The 24,400-nt window shown below is 53.4% G+C and overlaps 2 protein-coding genes across 3 annotated transcripts; one reads left to right on the top strand and one right to left on the bottom strand.

The window, feature by feature from the left end:
• Window positions 1-4,025, bottom strand: Odf3l2 (outer dense fiber of sperm tails 3 like 2). Its single transcript, XM_004654673.2, has 4 exons — window positions 3,899-4,025; window positions 3,203-3,310; window positions 1,194-1,307; window positions 1-485 (listed from the first exon to the last, which is right to left on the bottom strand). The coding sequence occupies exons 1-4, from the start codon at window positions 4,023-4,025 to the stop codon at window positions 1-3; spliced, it is 834 nt and encodes a 277-aa protein (XP_004654730.1).
• A 6,720-nt stretch (window positions 4,026-10,745) lies between these two features.
• Madcam1 (mucosal vascular addressin cell adhesion molecule 1) lies at window positions 10,746-23,881 on the top strand. Of its 2 annotated transcripts, XM_045135405.1 has the most exons (6): window positions 10,746-10,787; window positions 18,974-19,156; window positions 19,846-19,959; window positions 20,222-20,548; window positions 21,297-21,710; window positions 23,679-23,881. In XM_045135405.1, the coding sequence occupies exons 2-6, from the start codon at window positions 19,102-19,104 to the stop codon at window positions 23,798-23,800; spliced, it is 1,032 nt and encodes a 343-aa protein (XP_044991340.1). In that variant the 5' UTR covers window positions 10,746-10,787; window positions 18,974-19,101; the 3' UTR covers window positions 23,801-23,881. The 2 variants fall into 2 exon arrangements, with proteins under 2 accessions (XP_044991340.1, XP_044991341.1); XM_045135406.1 differs by lacking the exon at window positions 19,846-19,959.
• The last annotated feature ends 519 nt before the right edge of the window (window positions 23,882-24,400 follow it).

Below are 24,400 nucleotides of genomic sequence, written 5' to 3' on the forward strand. Positions count from 1 at the left end.
TCAAGGTATGGTGGCAGCAGCCATGGTAGACGCCCGCTTGGAGTGGCGGATGCCCATGGTGTACGCCGGGGCCCTGACCCGGTTCACGGTGACCTGCTCAGGACTGTGTGTACCAGGGCCAGGAGTCTCCTCCAGGGGCCGCGGGGCCCTGGGCCGGCCCAGGATGGTAAAGGCAGGCCGGCGCTGCCTGTAGTTATTGGGGTCCGGGCTGTCGTACTGGCCGGGGCCTGGCATCTCGGCAGGATCCTGTGGGGGCCGGGCGGGGGGTGTGCGGCCCACCACGCTGTAGCTGGGGCTGCTGCGCTTGGTGAAGACCTGAGAGCCCCAGAGCGGTGGCATGGTATAGGCATTGGGGGCAGGAGCTGAGGTGTCCAGGGCCTTGGGTGGCAGGCGGGGTCCCAGGGTGAAGGCTGGGGGGTTCCGCTGGCGCACAGGGGGTGCCTTCTCAGGGCTGTAGGCCCCAGGGCCCGGTGTCACCTCCAGACCTAGAGAGTGGATCAAGCCATTGACACAGGACAGAGGCCTCACCTGCTCGAAGACCCTCCATGGTGCCCCACAGCCTACCCTAGCTCCTGAGCTCATTCAGCCATCAGTCTCCCTTCTTCCAGTCTCCAGCATGTTCTATTTCCCAAGCCTCCCACACTCAGCCCCTGGCCAGCCAAGCCTACTTCCCACTGCCACTCTTCCTCCTGCCAGCCACCACCCAGCCTAGCCTTGCCCCTTGCTGCCTCCACACCCTTCCTGGGCAGAGCCCTCCACCCTTCCTGAGACCCCACCTCACACCCTACTCATACCCTAGGTTGGCTTCTCTGAAGACCTGAGACCCTGAGGAGGCACTCTGCCTGAACATGAGTCCACTCCCAGGCTGGGAGTCCACAGAAGGTGGACATCTAAGCTACTCCTCCCCAGCAGCACGAAGCACAGGGAGATGGATAGATCCATCTAACCCTAGCCCTAGCCGTGGACGGGTAGATGGATGACGTGAGCTGAGAATGGAGTCAGGCGATGAGACCCAGTTGAGCAGGGTGTCAGGTCATCTCAAACACGCAGACCCCCTCAAGGCCCGCGGGCGCCGGAGCAGTGATCGCTCATCTAACAACCCGAGGAAGTTCTCGGAGCTGGGAGGGCTCAGGGGAGGAGAGGACAAGGAGACCTTGCAGGCGAATGCTTGTGTCCCACTCGTGCATACTCACCCCGAGTCTTACCCCGGCCCTGCATAGAGTAGGCAGGGGGGCAGATGCGGCCAAAGCGGGTGACTTTTGGATCCAGGAAATAGACAGGCCCAGGGCTGGCGTCCTGCAGAGGTGCTGAGAAGTGGACCCAGAGTCCCAAGGGTGCCCCTAAGGTGAGCCCACCCGTTGCCCAGCCCAGAGCCCCCCAGATAGCCTGAAGGATGTCCCAAACAGAGGCACTGAGGCACCCAGAAGAGCCTGAGCGGAGAAAGCCCCTTGTTAGGACCAGCAGGACCTCAGGGGCTTACAGGCTGAGCAGCATGCCACCCCCACAAACATGCTGACATTAGCGTGGTTCATGGAACAAAGTGGGCACTGGAATCATGACTAGGGTCACCATGTTTTTTGAGAGGGTGGTTGCTTTTTTTCTAGGTAGGGCTCTCTCACCCAGGCTGACCTGGAACTCACTCTGTAGTCAAGACTGGCTCAGAACTCACAGTGACTCTCCTGCCTGAGGCTTTGGAGTGCTGGTATTAAAGGCAATGTACCACCATGCCTGGCTAGGTTGCCATTATTTTTATTTTGTAGTGTTGGAGCTGGAACCCAAGTGTCATATGTACTAGGCAGGGAATCAACCTCTGACCACGCCCCCAGCCCTCACTGTGGGTTCTAGGCTGTCACTCTACCTCTGACCACGCCCCCAGTCCTCACTGTGGGTTCCAGGCTGTCACTCTACCTCTGACCACGCCCCCAGCTCTCACTGTGGGTTCCAGGCTGTCACTCTACCTCTGACCACGCCCCCAGCCCTCACTGTGGGTTCTAGGCTGTCACTCTACCTCTGACCATGCCCCCAGCCCTCACTGTGGGTTCTATGCAGGGGCTCTATCATTGACCACACTCCCAATCACCCAACACTTCTGACCCCTCAAAATCTTGATATCTAGGCCAGATATGGCTGTACTGACATTTGGGCAGTAGAGGCAGGAGGATTAGAAAGTGCTAGGCCACCCTTGGCCACTTAACAAGTATAAGACCAGTTTGAGTTACATTAGACTCTGTCTCAAAAAAAAAACACAGGGAGGGCTGGAGAGATGGCTTAGCGGTTAAGCGCTTGCCTGTGAAGCCTAAGGACCCCGGTTTGAGGCTCGGTTCCCCAGGTCCCACGTTAGCCAGATGCACAAGGGGGCGCACGCGTCTGGAGTTCGTTTGCAGAGGCTGGAAGCCCTGGCGCGCCCATTCTCTCTCTCCCCCTCTATCTGTCTTTCTCTCTGTGTCTGTCACTCTCAAATGAATAAATAAAATATTAAAAAAAAAAAAAAACACAGGGATAGAGAGATGGCTCAGCCATTAAGGCACTTGCCCGCAAAGCCTGAAGACCCAGATCTGATTCCCTAGCACCCACATAAAGCCAGATGTACAAAGTGGTGCATACTTGGAGTTCCTTTGCAGCAGCTGAGACTCTGATGGGCCCATTCTCCGCACACACCCACACCGCCCCTATGCAAATCAGTAAAAAAAAAAAAAAAAAAAAAAAAAAGCCAGGCATGCTGGCACACGCCTTTAATCCCAGCACTCAGGAGGTGGAGTTAGGAGGATCCCAGTGAGTTTGAGGCCAGACTGAGACTACATAGTGAATTCCAGGTCAGCCTGGGCTACAGCGAGACCCTACCTCAAAAAACTTAAAAAACAAACAAACAAAAAAAAAAACATAATAAAGGTAGCGGGGTGGGGGTGCGCTCCTTTAATCCCGGCACTTGGGAGGCGGAGGTAAGTGGATTGCCGAGAGTTCGAGGCCACCCTGAGACTCCATAGTGAATTCTGTCGGCCTGAGCTAGAGTGAGACCCTGGGGGTGGGGGAAGGACCAGAGGGTGGCAGCAACTGGCCAGAACTCACAAAACAAGTGAGAGACAGCCCAACCTTCTTCCTGCCTCACTCACCCTGGGGCCTGGATCTGAAGGGTGATTTGCTCCAGGGGGATACTAGAGGCTCAAGGAGCCCCCCCCCCCCCCGCACTCCCAGCTATCCTTACCTTCGCTGGGCCTCCTTGCGAGCGAGTAGGCGGGCCCCGCTGCCTTGGTGCAGTCGTGGTTGACGTAGCCCACGGTGGAGGGGAGAACGTACAAGCCTGGGCCAGAGCCTGTGACCCAGGGACCAGGTCAGGGCTGGAGGCTGGCAACCCTGAGAGGCCAGGAAGGAGCTCTACCCAGGGCCCACCTACCCAGGAGGACCAAGTAACACCTGGATTGTGTGCCAGTCATGAATCAGAGCTGGGGAGAAGAGGCCAGCTAGAGACCGTCATAGGGGATGATGGGGGTGAGGGGCACTTAGGAACCGAAACTGGGGCCAAAGAGAAAGTCATTGGGGAGAAACGGAGGCTGGGCCAGAGAGACCATCACTGGTGCAGACTGAAGCCAGTCCCCGGGAAACAGTGTGTCACAGGTGGGGAAACTGAGGCAAAGGCTGCAGCCTGGACGCCACGCTGAAGTTGCTCCTCCTGAGCCCCCCGCCGCCGCTGCCACCCACCCCCGGCACCTCCCTCTGTGCCGCTGTGCGCCCCGCACTCCAGGGCCCTCCCTCCCTGAGAAGCTACCACCCAGGGAACACAGCCCCGTGCAAGGACATGTGTGCAGGGCCCATGCTGTGGGGAGGACCTGCCTCCTGCTGAGTTCCAGAACATTCCAGAAGGGGGGGGACAGGAGGGGCCCTCCCCCAGGCCAGCACCCACCGTTTTCCAGAGCAGCCATCCCACAGGACTTCCTCAGCCCTGTCTCTGGAATGTGGCCCTCGGCCACCCGTTGGGCCAGGGGCACCGTAGCCGACCTTGTCTGGAGGTCACAGCCCAGGGTCCCCATGGCCAGCAGGTAAGAGTCTGCTGCCGGCTCCTCCTCGGCCCTACGGCTAAGCCTCGACTGGCCAGGCACTGGACCCAATCCTCACAGCCCGGCAGGTGCTGGCAGAGCCCGGGCCTCACCACACCCTCCTGCCACAGGCACAGACGAAGCCTTGTCCCTGAGCAAGGATCTCGGAGCCCCGGGGCCCAAGCCAGGCTGGTCGGCCGGACGCTGGCCTGGAAGTGGAGCCGAGATCAAGTATCTGCCAGGTGTCTGGATGGTCCAGGAAAGAATCTGATGTCAGCAGAGCAGGTCTCCGGGGAGCTGGCCAAGCTGGGCCATGGGGCCAGAGCAGGCCCCAGGGAGACGGGGCTCACAACACGACACCCACAGCAGCGGTAGGGATGGGAGGCCAAGGCGCTGGGGAGGGGCGTTTCCACAGCAGACCACAGTCACGCACCACACAGTCCTGACCCGCCTCACTGATTCCTCCCTTACTTCATCCCTCCAGCAAGTGTACTGAGCACCTGCTGTGCACAAGCTCTGTTTGGGGCACTAGGGATGGGACAGGAGTTCACAGGCAAGGGGCTGATGTGCTTGGTAGGGAAAACACAATGAGCCATGAGCACGGGAACCTAATGAGGGAACATGTGCTATCCTGGCATGCTGCGCAAAGGCCCTGAGGCAGGGGCTAGGAAAGACTCTCGTGTATTCCAGGCTGACTTCAAACTCGCTGTATAGCTGAGGATGACCTTGAATTCTGATCCTCTGCCGCGACTTGCCAATATATTGGAATGACACACCTTTCCCTGGTTCCGTCCCTAGCGCCGCATAAACTAGGCCTGGTGACACCCATCTGTCATCTCAGCACTCAGGAGGTGGAGGCAAAAGACTCAGGAATCCAAGGTCATCCTCTACTGCATGGTGGGTTCAGTGCCAACCTGGGCTACTAAAAAAAAAAGAGAGAAAAATTCATGACCCAGAACACTATAGGAATAGGGACAACAGCCTCAGCCCCCAGAACTGCTGCTTCTAAAGAGCAAGCCTGGGGCTGGAGAGATGGCTTAGCGGTTAAGGCGCTTGCCTACAAAGCCTAAACACTCATGTTCAATTCTCCAGGGCCCACGTAAGCCAGATGCCCAGTGACACAAGTGTGCAAGGCCACACGTGTGCACAGGGGGCTGCACACATCTGGAGTTTGACTGCAGTGGCTGGATGCCCTGGTGCACCAATATTCATTCCCTGTCTTTCTCTCTCACTCATATTTAAAAAAAGGGGGGCTGGAGAGATGGCTTAGCAGTTAAGGTGCTTGCCTGTGAAGCCTAAGGAGCCAGGTTCAATTCTCCAGGGCCCATGTAAGCCAAATGCACATGGTGGCACATGCATCTGGAGTTCATTTGCAGTAGCTAGAGGCCCTGGTGTGCCCATTCTCTCCCTCCCCCCCTCTCTCTCTCTGTGTCTCTAATAAGTAAATAAAAATAAAATCTTTTTCAAAAGAAAGAGGTCAGTCTGTTGGGCTTGCCTCAAGAAAAAAAAAAGAGCAACCTGGCAGGCAGACGGCTCAGTCTGTGAGATGTTTACCTCACGGCTCAGGGACCCGAGTTCAGTCCTCAGAACCCATATAATAAAATGCCAGGTATGGAGCTGGGAGCTGGGCGTGAGGGCCTGAGTTCAGGTCCCTAGCAGTCACATAAATACCAGGTGGGCAGTAATCCCAGCTCTCAACAGGCGGAGGTGGGATTCCCCAGGGGAGCTGTCTAGGTAGACTAGCTGAATCTTCAAGGTCTGGGCTCAAGTGAGAGACTCTGCCTTAGCAAATAAAGTGGAGAATGATTGAGGAAGGCACCCAACATCAACCTCTGGTCTACACACACACACACACACACACACACACACACACACACCATAAAATAATGCCAGAGCCGGGCATGGTGGCGCACAACTTTAATCCCCAGCACTTGGGAGTGAGTGGTAGGAAGACTGCCGTGAGTTCAAGGCCACGCTGAGACTACATAGTGAATTCCAGGTCAGCCTGGGCCAGAGTGAGACCCTACCTCGGAAACTAAAAAACAGACAAAAGCAATGCCAGGCATGACAGCATGTACTATGCAATGCGTCCATCTCCAGCCCTGCAGAGGTGCAGACAGGAGAGTCCCTGGCTTCTTTGACCAGCCAGTCTAGCCTAAGTGGTGAGCTCCAGGTTCAGAGAGACACTGACCTAAAAAGGGGTGGGTAGCTGTGATAGTTAAGGTGTTGTCAACTTGATCTGTTTAGTAATCCACAGGCTGCTTCTAGGAAGGATCAACTAAAGGAGGAGGTCTTTCTCCCAGGGTGAGCCCTTCCCCCAGAGTGGGCGGCCCCGCTCAGAGAGGGACTTGATATAAGGAAGCTCTGGGCAGAAGAGTTCCCTTTTCCTTCCTTCCTTCCACTTGGCTGCCGGAGCTGCTCCCTACCTTCTAGCGTGGACTGAGCAGCTACCAGGTTCGGTGATTCTTGGGCCTGCAACTGCTATTGGACTACTGATTAAAGACCAACATCAACTGAAGATCCACGTGGATCGAAACCCAGCGGCTCCCCAGGAAGCCTCCAGGCTTTCCGGCACCATCTGCAGTGCCGGTCGGGACTGCTGAGGTATCTGGACACGTGGACTGAGCAGCTACCAGGTTCGTGATTCTCGGGCCTGCAACTGCTATTGGACTACTGTAAGATAATCCAATAAATTCCCTTTTTAAAATAATTCATTCTAGTAATTCTGTTCCTCTAGAGAACCCTGACTAATACAGTAGCATTCCTAAGAAATGACACCTGAGGTTGTCCCCTGGCACATGTGCATACACACACACACACACAATTAATCAATCAATAAATTGGAGGACTGGAGAGACGGCTTAGGTATTAAGGTGCTTGCCTGTGAAGCTGAGGTGGAAATTGGATGAAGGAAAATTTAGAAGCTCCCAAACCCAAAGTTATGTCTTGAACTACACAGAGTTAAAAAAAAAATTTGAGGGCTGGAGAGATGGCTTAGCGGTTAAGCACTTGCCTGAAAAGCCTAAGGACCCCGGTTCGAGGCTCGGTTCCCCAGGTCCCACGTTAGCCAGATGCACAAGGGGGCGCACGCATCTGGAGTTCGTTTGCAGAGGCTGGAAGCCCTGGCGTGCCCATTCTCTCTCTCTCCCTCTATGTGTCTTTCTCTCTGTGTCTGTTGCTCTCAAATAAATAAATAAATAAATAATTTTAAAAAAAAAAATTTGAAGTAGGGTCTCCCTTTAGTCTAGGCTGACTTGGAATTCACTCTATATTCTCAGAGTGGCCTCAAACTCATGGCGATCCTCCTGCCTCTGCCTCCTGAGTGCTGGGATTAAAGGCATGCGCCACCACACCCAGCTTAAATTTTTTTTTTTAATTTTATTTGCTTATATTATTTGAGAGAGAGATAATGGGCACACCAGGCTCTCCGGCCACTGCAAACAAACTCCAGATGCATACACTACCTTGTGTACATGGCTTACATGGGTACTGAGGAATCAAGCCTCGAACCAGGGTCCTTAGGCTTCACAGACAAGAACTTAACTGCTAAGCCATCTCTCCAGCCCATAAAGCCGCTTAGTTTTTATTTACTTATTTATTTGAGAGAGAGAAATGGGCACACCAGGGCCTCCAGCTACTGCAAATGAACTCTAGATGCATGCGCCACCTTGCACATCTGGCTTTACGTGGGTCCTGGGGAAACAAACCTGGGTCCATTGGCTTTGCCAGCAAGCACGTTAATTATTAAGCCATCTCTCCAGGCCCTGCATAGACTTTTGTATTAATTATGTCCTGTACTACATATTGTTTTGTGCTGACACTAAAGTTTTTGTACTGTTTCAAGACCATGAGCTGTATTGAAGCCCTTATTGTAAATGAGCTTTTGCTTCTTTTTATCTCCATAGCTCACCTACAGACATCTGCTCACTAGTCAACCATTTTTTTCTCTGTTTCTGTAAAACTTTACCTATCGCAGACTCAAAGTCTCTGGCATTAGGCCAGGGCTCTGAGCTCTGAGAACTAACAATAGTGATTAGCCCAAGATAAGGTATATAAACTCCGAGCCATCAGAGCTCAGGGTCCAGGCTTTGCAAGAGATTCCTCTGGGACCATGCTGGTGTGAAAATAAACTGATTCTCCACTCATTTGTCGGTGCCAGTTCTGTGTGTCTTAGTTTCCTGTATCAAAACCTAAGGACCCAGGTTTGATTGCCCAGTATTCACATAAACCAAATGCAAAAGGTGATGCATGCATCTGGAGTTCACCTGCAGTGGCTAGAGGCCCTGGAGCACTCCCTCTCCCCCCCCTCTTTCTCAAGGAAATAAACAAAAATATTAAATTTGAAACAAAAAAGTTCTCTACACAAGCTAAGCAAGAACAAGGCATATGTGCAGGGCGTGATGGAGCACACCTTTTTCTTTTGTTTTGTTTTTGTTTTTCTAGGTAGGGTCTCACTCTAGTCCAGGCTGACCTGGAATTCACTATGGAGTCTCAGGGTGGCCTCGAGCTCATGGTGATCCTACCTCTGCTTCCCGAGTGCTTGCTGGGATTAAAGGTGTACACCACCATGCCCAGCTTCTCTAGCCTTTTTAAAAATATTTTTATTTATTTGCAAGCAGAGAGAGATAGAAGAGAGACAGAGAGAGAGAGTGGGCATGACAGGGCCTCCAGCCACTGCAAATGGATTCCAGATGCCTGTGCCCACTTTGTGCATCTGATCCTACAAGGGTACTGAGGAATTGAACTCAGGTCATTAGGCTTTGCAGGCAAGTGCCTTAACTGTTGAGCTCTTTCTAGCCATATATATATAAAATATGCATACTTATATATATATGTACACACATATATATATGTACTTTCTAAAATATTTTATTTATTTACTTGAATGAGAGGAAAAAAAGCAGAGAGAGAGAGAGAGAATGGGCATGCCAGGGCCTCTAACCACTGCAAAGGAAATCCAGATGCATGTGCCACCTTGTGCTTTGGCTTTACATGGGTACAGGGAAATCAAACCTGCGTTCTTTGGCTTTGCTAACAAGTGCCTTAACCACTAAGCCATCTCTCCAAACCTGTGTATGTGTGAGTGTGTGTGTGTGTGTTATTTATTTATTTGCAAGCAGAGAGATACAGAGAAAGAGAGAATGAGAATGGGTGTGCCTGGGCCTCTAGCCACTGTAAATGAACTCCAGACACATGCCCTACCTTGTGCATCTGGTTTTATGTGGGTACTGGGCAATAGAACCCAGATCATTAGTCATTGTAAGCAAGTGCCTTAACCACTAAGCAATCTTTCCAGCCCTATATTTTTGTTTGCTTGGCTTCAAGGTTGGGTCTTTCTCTAGTCCAGGCTTACCTGGAATTCACTATGTAGTCTTAGGGTGACTTTGAATTCACAGCAATCTTCCTACCTCAGCCTCCCGAGTGCTGGGATTAAAGGCATGCACCACCAAGCCTGGCAATTTCTTAAAGATTTTTTATTTATTTATTTATTTATTTATTTATTTATTTATTTAAGAGAGAAAGATGGAGAGAGAGAGAGAGAAAGAGAGAGCACACCAGACCCTTAAGCTGCTGCAAACTCCAGACACATGTGCTACCTTGTGCATCTGGCTTACATGGGTACTGGGGAATCAAACCTGGGTCCTTTGGCTATGCAGACAACCGCCTTAACCTCTAAGCCATCTCTTCAGCCCCCATTTTTTTTTTATTTTGAAAAAATAAATTAAGGCCAGGTGTGGTGGCACACCCTTTTAATTCCAGCACTTGGGAGGCAGGGGTGGGAGGATTGCCGAGAATTCGAGGCCACCCTGAGACTCCATAGTGAATTCCAGGGCAGCCTGGGCCAGAGTGAGACCCTACCTCGAAAAAACAAAATAATAATATTAATTAATTAATTAACTAATGTGACATCATCATGGACCCCACATTCACTGGTCTTCCCTTGTCGAGTAGGATCATTTGCAGTCCCCTGCCACACAGCATTCTGCAGGCACCATCACAGTTGTCACAGCACCACATTTTGTCCAACGCCTTCTTCTCTGGTCACAGACGGAGGAAACGGAAGCTCAAGGAGGTATGAGTATCAAGTCCTCAGGAACTTGTCAGCAGAGAGCATGGACTGAAAACATGATGAGAAGACGGTGGAGGAGGGTGAGGACAGTGGGATGATGCTGGAGGGTGATCTAGGGTAGTGGGAGGGTGCCGGCATTGGGGGAGAGGTGGAGGATGATGGAGGATGCTAGAATGGTCCTGGGGGATGGCTGGAGAATTGTGGGAGGGCAGGGCCGGAGGAGTTAGCTCCCTGAGCCTCATCCAAGGCCGGTCCCCAGGCCTAGTCCATCCAGACAGCCATGAAGTACAGGAAGCCAGGACTCCATCCACCCTTGGGCGTCCCTGTCTCCATTGTGACTGGGAAAGGAAGCAAGTGGAGGCCCTAAGGCAAGACTTCAGCCTTCAGTGCTGAAGAAATGAAGTGTGCGCACAGGGCTGGGGTAAGAGGGAGCCGGGAGAGGACAGGGCAGGTCACACAAGGCCTGTGGCGTGCTGTGAATCGTAGGCAAGGGAGCCTTCGCTGCGGCGAACCCCCGAACCCGGCGCTTCCACTCTGCGGTGGGAGCTCACGCGCGCCCTCTGGTGGACTCAATGAGAACAGCACTAAACCAGCAGGCGTGGTGGGAAGGACCGGGTGGGAGGAGAGAGTTGAAGGCAGAGATGCGGAGATGGACTGAAAACATGATGAGAAGACGGTGGAGGAGGGTGAGGACAGTGGGATGATGCTGGAGGGTGATCTAGGGTAGTGGGAGGGTGCCGGCATTGGGGGAGAGGTGGAGGATGATGGAGGATGGTAGAATGGTCCTGGGGGATGGCTGGAGAATTGTGGGAGGGCAGCGGGAGGATGCTAAACGATGGAGAAGGGGCGGTGGGGTGGAGGGTGGGGTGGCTGAAGACAGGAGAGACACGGCGTTTGTCTATTGCCCTGTGTTACTAGGATGCTTTAGCTGTAATAATTTCTTTTTTTTTAATTTTATTTATTTATTTATTTGAGAGCGACAGACATAGAGAGAAAGACACATAGAGGGAGAGAGAGAATGGGCGCACCAGGGCTTCCAGCCTCTGCAAACGAACTCCAGATGCGTGCGCCCCCTTGTGCATCTGGCTAACGTGGGACCTGGGGAACCGAGCCTCGAACCGGGGTCCTTAGGCTTCACAGGCAAGCGCTTAACCGCTAAGCCATCTCTCCAGCCCATAATTTCTTTTTTAAAACTACATTTTATTTATTTAAGAGAGAGAGAGGGAGAGAGATGTAGGGAGAGAGAGGGAGGAAAAAAAGGAGGAAGGGAGGGAGAGAATGGGTACGCCAGGGCCTCCAGCCGCTGCAAACGAATTCCAGATGCATGCGCCTCCTTGTGTATCTGGCTTGTGTATCGTGAGTCCTGGGGAATCAAACCGGGGTCCTTTAGCTTTGCAAGCAAACGCCTTAACTGCTAAGCCATCTTCTCCAGCCCTGTAATAATTTCTTATTTGGCATCACAGACTTTTCCAGTCCTCCCTGAAGACCCCAGTACTTGCCTCTGCCTCTGTGCCTTGTCCTTACCTTTATGTGCTGGCTTGTCACCATGGTTTGCACAATTAGTTTTTTTAATTTATTTTAGAGAGGGAAAAAGAGAGACCGAGAGAGAAAGAGAACTGGCATGCCAGGGCCTCAGCCACTGCAATTGCACTCTATATGCTTGCGCCACCTAGTGGGCATGTACGACCTTGCACTTGCCTCACCTTTGTGAGTCTAGCTTACATGGGATCTGGAGAGTTGAACATGGGTCCTTAGGCTTTGAGGCCAGTGCCTTAACCACAGACAACTCTTCACCCCTCTTTTCTTTTTCTTTTTCTTTTTCTTTTTTTTTTTTTTTTTTGAGGTAGGGTCTTGTTCTAGCCCAGGCTGACCTGGAATTCACTACATACTCTCACAGTGGCCTTGAACTCACAGTGATCCTACTACCTCTGCCTCCCAAGTGCTGGGATTAAAGGTGTGTGCCCCACACCCAGCTTTTTTTTTTTCTTTTCTTTTCTTTTCTTTTTTGGTTTTTTGAGGTAGACTCTCGCTGTAACCCAAGTTGACCTGGAATTCACTATGTAATCTCAGAGTGGCCTTGAACTCACAATGACCCTCTTACCCTTGGCCCCCAGGGTGTTGGGATTAAAAGTGTGCACCACCATACCCAGCTCACAATTAATAACTTAATGGATTAAAACAGTATAGGTTTGGGCTAGGGAGATGGCTCAGCAGTTAAAGCACTTGCTTGAAAATCCTAATTAGATTCCCCAGCACCCAAGGTGTAACAAAGCCATCATAATAGGAGGAAAAGATCATGTCATGAAAATAAAAGACAGACTGATTGAGAGGGGTTGGGGATATGATAGAGAATGGAGTTCCAAAGGGGAAAATGGAGGGAGGGCTTTACCATGGGATGTTGTTTACAATCATATAAGTTGTTAATTAAAAAAAAAAATCCAGGGCCAGTCAAGCACCTCCTGCTAGAGGCTGGGCTCCTGTTATATCCCTGGCCCATGGTGGCAACAGGACCAGAGGAAGCTGGGTGTCTGCAGATGCCAGCCCATGCTCTGACCTCTAAGCCACCGTGATTTGTCCTCCCACTTCCGGTGTGTGTGAGGGGGTGCTGGTTTCTGTCCTATGTCCTGGCTCTCTGATTCAGTCATGAAGCTGGGCAGCCACCTACCCTCTGCATCCCAAAGGACTCTTCAAAGGGAGTCATGTCCCTCCTTTGAGGATACAGAGAAACTGCTGAGTTTCTGCCCTTCCTTCCCAGAGTCACCGTCCCCCAGGGTCACTGAGGAGTGAGGCCAGGACCACTTCTTGTGCTCCGCTGGTGTCTAAGCCCAGGTCCAGCACACGAACATCGTGATGAGCAAATGTCTGTGAGCTGAGGATATGGGGGGCTAGAGAGGGGTCCTAGCAGGCACTATGTACCCACAAAGTCCTCCCTCCTCTAGTCTCTGGTGGCTTCCAGAAGCCTCACACCACAGCCCTGCCGTGCCTTCTACCTGGCATGTCCTTGCTCGTCTGACATTGCATCTCCCTGGCTTCCAGACCTGAAGGATTTTGACCTCCCATCTGAACAACCTTCCTCTGTCCACACAATCGAACCCCACATGGTTCCCATGACAATATAACCACCCAGGTGTCACTACGTAATCCAGCTGGTCTCCTATTCCTGGCGAGACTCCTGTCTCAACCTCCTGAGTGCTGAAATGATAGATACTGTCTTGTTACCTAACCATGAGGCAAACAGCTTGCTCTGCTCTGTGCGCTCCACCATGACATGTTGTCTCACCACAGGCCCCAAAGCAACAAGACCAATCAAGTGTGATTTGGATTTTGGGTGTGAGACACAACAAACCTTTGCACTTCACAGTAACAGTAACCCAGGGCTCAGGTTCCCCCTCAAAGAACCTAAACTTCAGGCCTGGAGGCGTGGTCAGTGGTAAACACCTGCCTAGAACCCACAGTGAGGCTGGGGGCATAGTCAGAGGCATAGTGACAGCCTAGAACCCACAGTGAGGGCTGGGGGTGTGATCAGAGGCATAGTGACAGCCTAGAACCCACAGTGAGGGCTAGGGGCATGGTCAGTGGCAGAGTGACAGCCTAGAACCCACAGTGAGGGCTGGGGGCGTGGTCAGTGGTAGAGTGACAGCCTAGAACCCAGAGTGAGGGCTGGGGGCGTGGTCAGTGACAGAGTGACAGTCTAGAACCCACAGTGAGGGCTGGGGGCGTGGTCAGAGGTGGAGTGACAGCCTAGAACCCACAGTGAGGGCTGGGGGCGTGGTCAGAGGTAGAGTGACAGTCTAGAACCCACAGTGAGGGCTGGTGGCGTGGTCAGAGGTAGAGTGACAGCCTGGAACCCACAGTGAGGCTGGGGGCGTGGTCAGAGGTGGAGTGACAGCCTAGAACCCACAGTGAGGGCTGGGGGCGTGGTCAGAGGTAGAGTGACAGTCTAGAATCCACAGTGAGGGCTGGGGGCGTGGTCAGAGGTAGGGTGACAGCCTAGAACCCACAGTGAGGGCTGGGGGCGTGGTCAGTGGTAGAGTGACAGCCTAGAACCCACAGTGAGGGCTGGGGGCGTGGTCAGAGGTAGAGTGACAGCCTAGAACCCACAGTGAGGGCTGGGGGCGTGGTCAGAGGTAGAGTGACAGTCTGGAACCCACAGTGAGGGCTGGGGGCGTGGTCAGAGGTAGAGTGACAGCCTGGAACCCACAGTGAGGGCTGGGGGCGTGGTCAGAGGTAGAGTGACAGTCTGGAACCCACAGTGAGGACTGGGGGCGTGGTCAGAGGTAGAGTGACAGCCTAGAACCCACAGTGAGGCTGGGGGCGTGGTGAGTGGTAGAGTGACAGCCTAGAACCCACAGTGAGGGCTGGGGGCGTGGTCAGAGGTAGAGTGACAGCCTAGAACCCACAGTGAGGGCTGGGGGCGTGGTCAGAGGTAGAGTGACAGCCTGGAACCCACAGTGAGGGCTGGGGGCGTGGTCAGAGGTAGAGTGACAGCCTAGAACCCACAGTGAGGGCTGGGGGCGTGGTCAGAGGCAGAGTTCTTGCCTGGCACGCACAGGGCCCTCAGTTCCATCCCGCAACACCACCCAGCAGTGACTGTGGAACATAAGCTCTTTGAGGTAAGGTCTGTGTGCTCTCTGCCCCGCTGTCTTCTTGACACCTAGAACAGTGCTTGGTTCTCTGTAGCCAGTCAATACGTGTGTATTTGCTAGTAATTGCTCTCTGATTTCAGACCTCAAGGCATTTGCCACTAAACCATCACCTCAAAAGGCCCCTCGCCTCCAGCACGGCTCTGCCATTCCCAGAACCACTCTGAGGACATTAGGTAAAGCACTGGCCAGGTGTGGTGATGCACACCTGTAATCCCAGTGGTTGTGAGGCTGAGACAGGATTCAGAACTTGACGACAGCCTGGGCTACATAGTAAGTTTCAGGACAGCCTGAGCTATACAATGAGACACTGTCTCAAAAATAGTAGTACCAAGGTGTTGGGCTCTGAAAGGCCCAGGAGTGAGATCTAGTGGAACTTCCCGAGCCTAGCTAAGGTTTGGCGACCTGTCTCTGGCCAGCTAGGACTCAGCAGGATGCCTAATGGCTTCTGACCTGCCACTTCCACGTGGCACTTGTAATTACCATTTCAATAGTTAAAGTTTACTATTGGCCCTTACCTGTTTGCCCATCCTAAAATCCCCACCTTCGTCCCCAACATGATATAGGCAACTGCTCAGAGTAATAAAGCGAGTGGTTTCTGCGAGTTCCTGCATTGAAAAGACTCCCGACTCAGTGTGGTTTTTCCCCGGTGGCCAGGAGAGGTTTCTGAGTCGTCTGACGCTCATCATCCCCGCAACCCCTAGGGAGGAACCATCAGGCCTGGTCCTTCCCTCGGCACTACCTGACCGGGAAGGAGCCCCGCATCAAGGGAGTGGAAAGATGGCTCCATGGTTAAAGGTGCTTGTTTGTAAAGCGTGATGGCCCCTCTTTGCTCCCCAATACCCACATAAAGCCAGACACACAAGATGGTGCCTGTGTCTGGAGTTTGCAGGGTTAAAAGGCCCTGGCATGCCCACGCTCACTCTCTGTTTCTCAGATAAATAAAAAATCGTAATTATTATTATTATTTATTTATTTATTAAAATAAAGCACTGAAATTCCCCAACAACATCTCAAGCAGAGCAGTGAGACCAGGCCCCAACACATGACTCCATTCTGGTGACAAGGCCTGCTGCCTAGCAACCTTGCCATAACTTCACATCCATAGCAACAGGACCCCAGTCTTAGCAATGGAGCCTCAGGCTTGGCAACCTGGTCCAAGCCCTAGCAACAGGACCCCAGCCTTGGTCATGTGACCTCAGCCCCTAGCAACAGAGCCCCAGCCTTAGCAACCTGATCCTTGATGTAGAGACCCACATGAGCCACCCTGACTCTTATAACAGAGCCACACCTACCCCTAACAGGGGTCCCCTGAGGCCTCAATGGGTCCCTCAGCACCCAGAGCCTCCATGGCTAGTGAGGTCTGGAATTTCATGACCTCCAAAGCCTGGCAGGTGGGCCTCCTCCCCTGCCCTCTCTTCAGATGGCAGCCAGTGGGCAGTGTGAAAACTGAAACGACCACTATCCACCTCATTTTGCCAGATTATGCTTGTTTTGCTTGTTGTTTTTTTTTATTTGTTTGTTTTTATTTTTGTTTTTGTTTTTTTTTTAGGCAGGGTCACGCTCTAGCCCAGGCTGACCTGGAATTCACTATGTAGTCTCAGGCCAGCCTCGAACTCACAGCAATCCTCCTACCTCTGCCTCTAGAGTGCTAGGACTAAAGGTGTACGCCACAACACCCAGCTATTATGCCTGGTTCTGAAGAAAAAGACATTTCCTGTGGTTTATTCATCCCTTCACCATGGGGCCTTTAGCATCACTGCACCCATCAGGCTAAGGGGGCTCAACGGAGGTGATTCCAGGGCGGTGTGAACTACAGTTGGCTATGCCCCCCATGGATGGTTGGGTGGCTCAGACCCCAACCCTTAGTGCTATGGATGGTGAAGGTATAGGTGGGAATCCGTGGATATCCACCACAGCGTGGCCCGTGAGACCACGGCCGACACCCCAGACCTAGGATCCTGGGAGCTGTGAAGAAGCAGAACTGACAGGTAGATAAAGGCATGCAGAAGGGCCCCTTTTGAAGCAGGGCTGTCTTCTGGAACCTTCGTTGCCAGGCTTTGGACAGGAAGGCCAGGCTGTCAGGTCTGTGGAGAGAGCGGGACCTCTATGGGAAGAAGGCTTCCTAGCAGATCCAGGAGAGCTTCCTCCCAGCAGGACAATGCCGGGAAGGGTGGTCGGGGGCCCTGGGCTGCAGGAAAAGCAGGCTGGATTCTCAGGGGTGAGGACGAGGGCCTCAGGTGTGGCAGGAAATAAAGCTCAAGATTCTGCTGGTGCTCTGCCTTGCTGGGCACAAAACCTCTGGTGGCTTTTCATGCTGTCCTCGAGCCAGCATTGCAGGTCCCTATGCCCTCTCTGGCATCCTCTCCCATTGTCCCTGTCCCTCTATGTCTCTGTCTATCTCTGTTTCTCTATAACTGTCTCCATCTCTTTGTTCTCTCTCTGACTCTCTCTCTCTCTGTTGCTGTCTCTGTCTCTGTCACTGTCATTCTGTCGCTCTTGCTCTCTGTCCCTGTGTCTCTGTCCCCATCCGTCCTTCCTTCTGGCCATTTACACTCGGCATAGCACAGCCATGGCTCCAGCCCACCTTCCCTTCCCCACCATGAACTCCACAGTCCTTCAGGTAGGCTCTGAACCAAGTTCAGGGACCGGCCTACAGGGCCCCTGCCAGCCTGGCGCCCGCCAGCCCCCTCCCCACCTGCCCCGGGCTGCCTTCAAGGGCAGCAGGAAGCCGGGTCAGGGGCTAGGAAGCAGCCCATTCACCAAGCCAGGGGCCCCCCACCCGGGTTAAGGGCCCAGCTTCCCCGGGAAGGGCCTGTGCCTTGGAGCTGTCTTCCTGTGCTGCTTCCGGCACCATGCGGGCGCCAGGGGGATGGGTCCCAGGGAGCAGCAGCCCTGACTTCACACACCTGATGGGGACCACTCTCTGTGGGCCTGTTTCCTCACGTTGCTCCAGCAGCCCCCTCTCGACCTCACTTTCTACTTGTCCTTTTTGTTGTCGCTTTATTTTTGCAAGCAGTGTCTCACTGTAACCCACTCTGACCTGGAGCTCACTCCTGGCTGGTCTCAAACTCACAGCGATCTTCCTAAGTCAGCCTCCAGAGTGCTGGGACTAAAAACGTGTGCAGTCGCCATGCCCAGCTCTCACCTTTTTTGTTGGTTTGTTTGTTTTGTTTTTTCGAGGGAGGGTCTCACTCTAGCCCAGGCTGACCTGGAATTCACTCTGTAGTCTCAGGGTGGCCTCGAACTCACTGCGATCTTCCTACCTCTGCCACCCCCCGAGTGCTGGGGTTAAAGTCGTGGGCCACCACGCCAGGCTCTCACTTTCACTTCTAAGAAAACCCAGTCAGGCAGGGATTGCTTGCTTTCTTCTACTGCTCAGTCAGGGAGACTGAGGCACCGACAGGCCACACCTGAGATTAGAAGAGACCACCACCACCTCGTGCAGTTTGTTCCTTGCGTCTGCCGTGTAGGGGTCTGGGGTCACGGTGGGAGCAGACACAGGCCCTCCCACGTGGAATGCCAAAGGGCTGTAGGTGTCTGCAGGCATGACCTTAGTGGGATAGGGCTTGAGGAAGTCAGAGAAGGAGGAGGACTCTAGAAACTGGACACAGAAAATGCCGTGCAAAGGCCCGGTGGCCGCCTGAGAGGGATGGGTCACACAAGGTTGTGGATTTGCCTTGTTTATGCCAAGCACAGTCTGGGGGTGCTCCAACATCACCCTGGGTCTGAGGGAGGGACAGGCCATGAAGAGCCAGTCAGGAAACAGGCAGCGTGCTGGGCTTGGAGGAGGGTGGAAATGAAGTCCAGAGCTGTGGAAGATGCTCTCAGAGCTCAGAATACACCCCAGATCTGGGTCTTCACATGGGACATGGTAGGGAACCAGCTCTCCGCCCAGGCTTGAGGCTGTTCTGCCTGTTTGTGATGGAGGGGCACAAACAGGTGGGCAGGAGCCAGTCCCAAAGAATCACCACCCGGAAACACATTACACCAGGGGATTCCAGCCAGCCAGGAGCCAGCCCAGGCCATTCTGCAGAGGCCAGCCAGGAGAAGCAGTGTGGTGGGGGAGGGGAGGTCTGATTCACATGCTCTTGACCCACTGAAACCCCCACCTCCAGCCTCAGCCTTCCTCTCTGGAAGAGGCTCAGTCCTTCCTGGTCCTTCTGACTCTGGTCCTAGGGTCCTCACCCCAATTCTGTTCCCGACCTCCCTCTCCTGGTTTTCAACAGGCTGGGAAAGCCCCCCTGCTGGGAAACCCCCCAGAGAGCAGAGAGAAGGGGGCGGAGAAGCTGGGTCACCACGAGGCCACTGCTATTTAAACTGCTTCCCCAACGGACAGAAGGCAGAGGGAACAAGTATGAAGCTTAGCCTTGCCGTCCTGCTGACCCTAGGGCTCCTCCAGCCGAGCTGTGGTGAGAAGGGGAGAGGGGAATCATGGAGAGAGGACGAATCCAAGGGAAGAGGCCATGGGGATGGAGAGGGCATGGGGACAGAGAGGCCGTGGGGACGGAGAGGCCAGGGGGGACGGAGAGGGCGTGGGGATGGAGAGGGCATGGGGATGGAGAGGGCGTGGGGATGGAGAGGGCGTGGGGATGGAGAGGCCATGGGAACGGAGAGGCCGTGGGGACGTCTCGAGAGGCTCTGGCTGCTTCTGACAAGGTGCGGTGAGGTCTGGGGACTGGGTGAGGGTCAGGTGAGAATCAGGGTCTGTGTCTGAAGCAATGACCTGGGTGACGTCTGGGGTTCCAGTCTAGTGGTGGGGTCTGAGGCACAGGCTAGGCATCGGGTCAGTGCTAAGGTTAGGGATAGGATAGCCTCTGAGGCTAGAGTCTTGGGGTTGGGGAAGAGCCAGTGTCAGGTATGGGTAAGGGTCTGGCTATACATGAGGGGCTGGATTCTGGGGCCATGTCACCCTCCACATGGCTAGCATAGCGTCTACCCCCAGGACTGCCCCTCCACGTGGATCCCCCTGAGCCTGTGGTGGCCATGGCCATGGGAGCATCACGCCAGTTCACCTGCAGCCTGCCCTGCACAGAGGGCACAGCCCGGGTGCAGTGGCGCGGCCTGGACACTGTCTTAGGCGCCGTGCAATCCGTCCCAGGCAGCAGCGTCCTCTCTGTGAGCAGCGCCAAGCTGTCAGACGCAGGCACACGTGTGTGCGTGGGCACCTGTGGGAATCAAAATTTCCAGCACCGGGTTGAGATCCTTGTGTATGGTGAGATCCACAGCTCTGCCCCTCCAGGTGCTTTCTGCTCTGAAGGCCCCGATGCTGCCCACAGCCCCAATGCCCACCACCTCACCAGGTCCTCAAACTTCACTGTCCCCAGTCAACCCCAGCCTGCAGGGCCAAACACCTCGCCCCTACATCTCTGGTTCCCCAAGTCCCAGAGCCCCAACCTCACTATGAGCCCAGAGCCTCTGCCAGGTCCAGCCCTGGCCTCTGAACTCAGCCCTGGGTCCGCACCCTGTATCCACAGCCTTCCCGAATGAGCTGGTGACGTTGCCTGCGTCCCTGGTACCTGGACAGGACCAAGAAGTGTCCTGCACGGCCCATAATGTCTCGCATACAGACCCAGACATGCTCTCCTTTGCCCTGCTCCTGGGGGATCAGGAACTGGAGGGTGTCCAAGCCCTGGAGCCAGAGCAAGAGGAGGAGATCCAGGAGGCTGAGGAGGACCCATTGTTCCAAGTCACACAACGCTGGCTCTTGCCCATCCTGGAGACCCCTGCCCCACGTACCCTCCACTGCCAAGTTACTATGCAGCTACCCGGCCTGCAGCTGACCCACCGCAAGGCTCTTCCAGGTGAGCCCAAGCCCAGCTGCTTTGGAGTCTGGACCAGGAATCCCCACCTATGCGTACCCAACAGGACTGGTAATAGTGCCCGCTCTGTGGGGCAGCCTGGGAGTTGGCCTCAGGCCATCCTCCTGTGACCTTTTGTGCTAACACAGTAAGTGTGTGACTACTCTGAGATGGCACCCTGCTCCACACCTGTCTCTTTCTGTCCCCACATCATTGGCTGTGCCAAGACGAACTTCTTTCTTAAATTTTATTTATTGATTTAGAGAGACAGAGGGGGAGAGAGAATTAGCACACCAGGGCCCCAGCCACTGTATTCGAACTCCAGACACTTGCACCACCTAGTGGGCAAGTGCAGCCTTGCACTTGCCTCACCTTTGTGCATCTAGCTTGTGTGGGATCTGGAGAATTGAACATGGGTCCTTAGACTTCACAGGCAAGTGCCTTAACCACTAAGCCACCTCTCCAGCCCAAGATGGACCTCTTTTCTGAGCAGCTGGGATGGCATCAGCACCAGCTAGGTGCTTTATAAGTGTAGGCTAAGTGGACACAACCTGTGACCTGGCATATAGTAGGTGCTCCGTTCACATCATCAGCTTCCAGTCCAAGCCACTAGAATATCCCATGTCATTTGGTGGTCCAGAGAGGGGACTTTAAAAAGGTTCTGGACTAACACAGGAATCCACGTGAGAAGGCTGATGCAAGGAGAATGGCCTAGGGCAGCATAAAGGTAAAATGGCCACAATGTTTCCAGTCTTGCAGAGTCAGACCTCCCTGAAGCCCCAGAGCCCAACGTCTTCAGATCCCCCCGAAGCTGTCTCCACAGAAGCCCTGGACATCCCCACGTTGCTGACCACACCCCAACAGGACTCCACGCTCAGTGCCAAGGCTCTGAGCTCCACTGGGACTTGCCGCCCAGAGATTCACCAGGAGAGGAAGACCACCTGGGAGCTAGTGTGTGAGGCGCGCTGTGGCCCTGGAGTGGCTGTTCACTGGACTGTGGCCCCAGGGGGCCTGGAGGCTTACAAGAAGAGGGAAGCTGGGGCCCAGGCATGGCTGAGTGTGTCACCCTCCAGTTCTATCCCCAAGGGTTGGTTCCAATGCCGCCTGGACCCTGGAGGGCAAATGACCAGTCTGTATGTGCCCGGCCAAGTGTTCCCAAAATCCCGTGAGTGCTGGGGCTTGGAGCGGGCTTGGGAGAGACAGGCAATTAGGTTCAAACTACTTTCATTTTATTCATTTATTTGAGAGAAAGAAGCAGAGACAGAGAATGGGCACGCCAGGGCCTCCAGCCACTGCAAGCGAACCCAGACACATGTGCCACCTTGTGCATCTGGCTTACATGGGTCCTAGAGAATCGAGCCTAGGTCCTTTGGCTATGCAGGCAAGCGCCTTAACCACTAAGCCATCTCCCCAGCCTGGCAATTAGGTTTAAAACTACCCTGCCCAGCCTCGGTAGGCTTTCCTGGCTGTGGGTATTGGGTAGATTTTAGGGATCAGGTAAAATTCAAAACACTGGGTGGATTCTAAGAGATCAGAACAGACCACAGAACAAATACAGAAAAAGAATGTAGAACCCGGGTGTAGTGGTGCACACCTTTAATCCCAGGGCTCGGGAGGCAGAGGTAGGAGGATCCCTGTATGTTTTAGGCCACCCTGAGACTACATAGTGAATTCCAGGCCAGCCTGGGCTAGAAAAAACAAACAAGCAAAAAAAGAATACAGAGCTAGAAAAGGGGCTTAGTGTTTAAGGCATTTGCCTGCAAAACCAAAGGACCAAGGTTCAATTCCCCAGTACACACATAAAGCCAGATGCACAAGGTGGTAAATGCAATGCAACTGGAGTTCATTATTTCGTGTGTGTGTGTGTGTGTGTGCAGACACATAGAGAAATTGAAAGAAATATATACTGTTTGGAAAACGGTCTCAAACCAGGTGTGGTGGGGCACGCCTTTATTTAATCCCACCACTCGGAAGTTAGAGGTAGGAGGATTGTCACAAGTTCAAGGCCACCTGGAGACTACATGGTGAATTCCAGGTCAGCCTGGGCCAGAGTGAGACCCTACCTCGAAAAAACAAAACAGAAAGGGGAAAGTGTCGGGGGGGGGGGAGGGAGGGAATTGCCATGGGATATTTTTTTATAATCATGGAAAATGTTAATAAAAATTAAAAAATTTTAAAAAAAGAAAAAACAAAACAGAAAAAGAAAGGATAAAGGGTCTCATGTATGTATCCTAGGTTGGCCTGCAACTTGCTATGTAGCCAAGGATGACCTCAAACTCCTGATCCTCCTGCCTCCACTTCCTGAGTGATGAGATTATAGATCGGCACCACCATGCCAACTTGGTAACTGAAATTAAAGGTAAAGTCAAGTGTGTTGACTTACACCTTTAATCCTATAATCCCAGCAACTGGGAGGCTAAAGTCAGAGAATAACTGAATACCAAGCCAGTCTATGGTACAGAATAAGGGCCAGGTCAACCTTGGCTAGAGTGAGATCCTGCCTCAAAATTTGAAAAAATTAGGTTAACTGGAGAGATGGCTAAATGGTTAAGGTGCTTGCCTGCAAGCCAAAGGACCCCAGTTCCATTCCCCAGTACCCACATAAACCCCAGTCTCACAAGATGACACATGCATCTGGAGTTTGTTTGCAGTGGCTGGAGGCCCTGGCGTGCCCATTCTCCCACACGCCCCTCTCCCTCAAATAAATAAAAAAATTAAAGGTTAAAAATATGTTAGATTTAGAGACAGGCATAGTGGTGCACTTTTTTTTTCAAGGTAGGTTTTCACTCTAGCCCAGGCTGACCTGGAACTTACTCTGTAGCCTCAAGTTGGCCTTGAACTCACAGCAATCCTCCTACCTCTGCCTCCTGAGTGCTGGGATTCAAGTCTTGTGCACGCTCAGCTTCCCATTCTTTTCTTTTTAATCTACTCTGAATTTTTCACACTAAGTCTTGAGGTGCAAAGCAGATGTGTGAGATGGCTCTTTTCTTTCCAGTCCAGTAGCCACTTCACAAACTCTAAGGTCCTGTGAACATTTCAGAAGTTTGCCAGAGCTAGGGCCCTAATCAGTGCAGAAGCTCTGTGGGTCTACAGGAGTCAGGGTTCCTCACTGTCCTTCCTCCTGCTCTTCCAGCTTCAGCCCCTGAGATGGTTGGGCCGCCTGTTGCCCTGTGGATTGGCAGCTTGGTGCTGGGGCTGCTCGTGTTGGGGTTCCTCGTCTACTCCCTGTGGAAACGCTGCCGACCATCAACCTAGGACCTGTCTGCAAACCCACCCTTCCTGACTGCTCGGCCTCCCACCACCCTTGCAGAAAAGAATAAAGGCTGTGTGTCTGTCCACAGTTTCCTGTTGGGCTGGGGGACCTGGAGACCCTCTACCCATCTCTCATTGGCCCCACATCCAGAGCTGGGGACACACCCTAGTCCACCTTGGGAGGTCAAGGCAGAGGAAACAAGGGGGTGCAGGGCTGGCCTTAGGTACTGGAATTTGCTTGTTTATTTACTGGAATGGAGGAGGGGTGCGCCGGGGACTCTTACCCCTGTGGCTTGGGATTGAATCTTGGCGGACAGGCTTTGCACGCAAATGCCTTTAACCACTGCGCCATCTTCCCAGACCTGCCGTGGAGTTTAACTAGGGGCTTCTCCCAAATTGGGGAAACAGCTGGGGGAGTGTAGGCACAGATGCAATTTAAGAGGGAATAATACATGTGTTTGTGCGTGGCTGGAAGACAGGGGTGGTGAGAGTAGTAAGGATGAAGGGCAAGCTTGCAGGCGAGTGGAGCCGAAGCAACGGGGGAACCTCGCCCTCTGTTGGTCAGGAAGGATAATGACCTGGGGAAACCAGAGCCAAGCCCCG

The sequence above is a fragment of the Jaculus jaculus genome, chromosome 15 (assembly GCF_020740685.1).
Source record: "Jaculus jaculus isolate mJacJac1 chromosome 15, mJacJac1.mat.Y.cur, whole genome shotgun sequence".
Lineage (NCBI taxonomy): Eukaryota > Metazoa > Chordata > Mammalia > Rodentia > Dipodidae > Jaculus > Jaculus jaculus.

Coding starts and splice junctions, on each gene's coding strand:
- Odf3l2 (XM_004654673.2), bottom strand. CDS start 4,025: ATGGGGACCCTGGGCTGTGACCTCCAGACAAGGTCGGCTACGGTGCCC. Junction 1,308..3,202: donor CGCAAGGAGGCCCAGCGAAG/GTAAGGATAGCT, acceptor TCCACTTCTCAG/CACCTCTGCAGGACGCCAGC. Junction 486..1,193: donor GGGCCGGGGTAAGACTCGGG/GTGAGTATGCAC, acceptor TCCACTCTCTAG/GTCTGGAGGTGACACCGGGC.
- Madcam1 (XM_045135405.1), top strand. CDS start 19,102: ATGAAGCTTAGCCTTGCCGTCCTGCTGACCCTAGGGCTCCTCCAGCCG. Junction 19,157..19,845: donor GCTCCTCCAGCCGAGCTGTG/GTGAGAAGGGGA, acceptor AATCCGTCCCAG/GCAGCAGCGTCCTCTCTGTG. Junction 20,549..21,296: donor CCACCGCAAGGCTCTTCCAG/GTGAGCCCAAGC, acceptor CAATGTTTCCAG/TCTTGCAGAGTCAGACCTCC.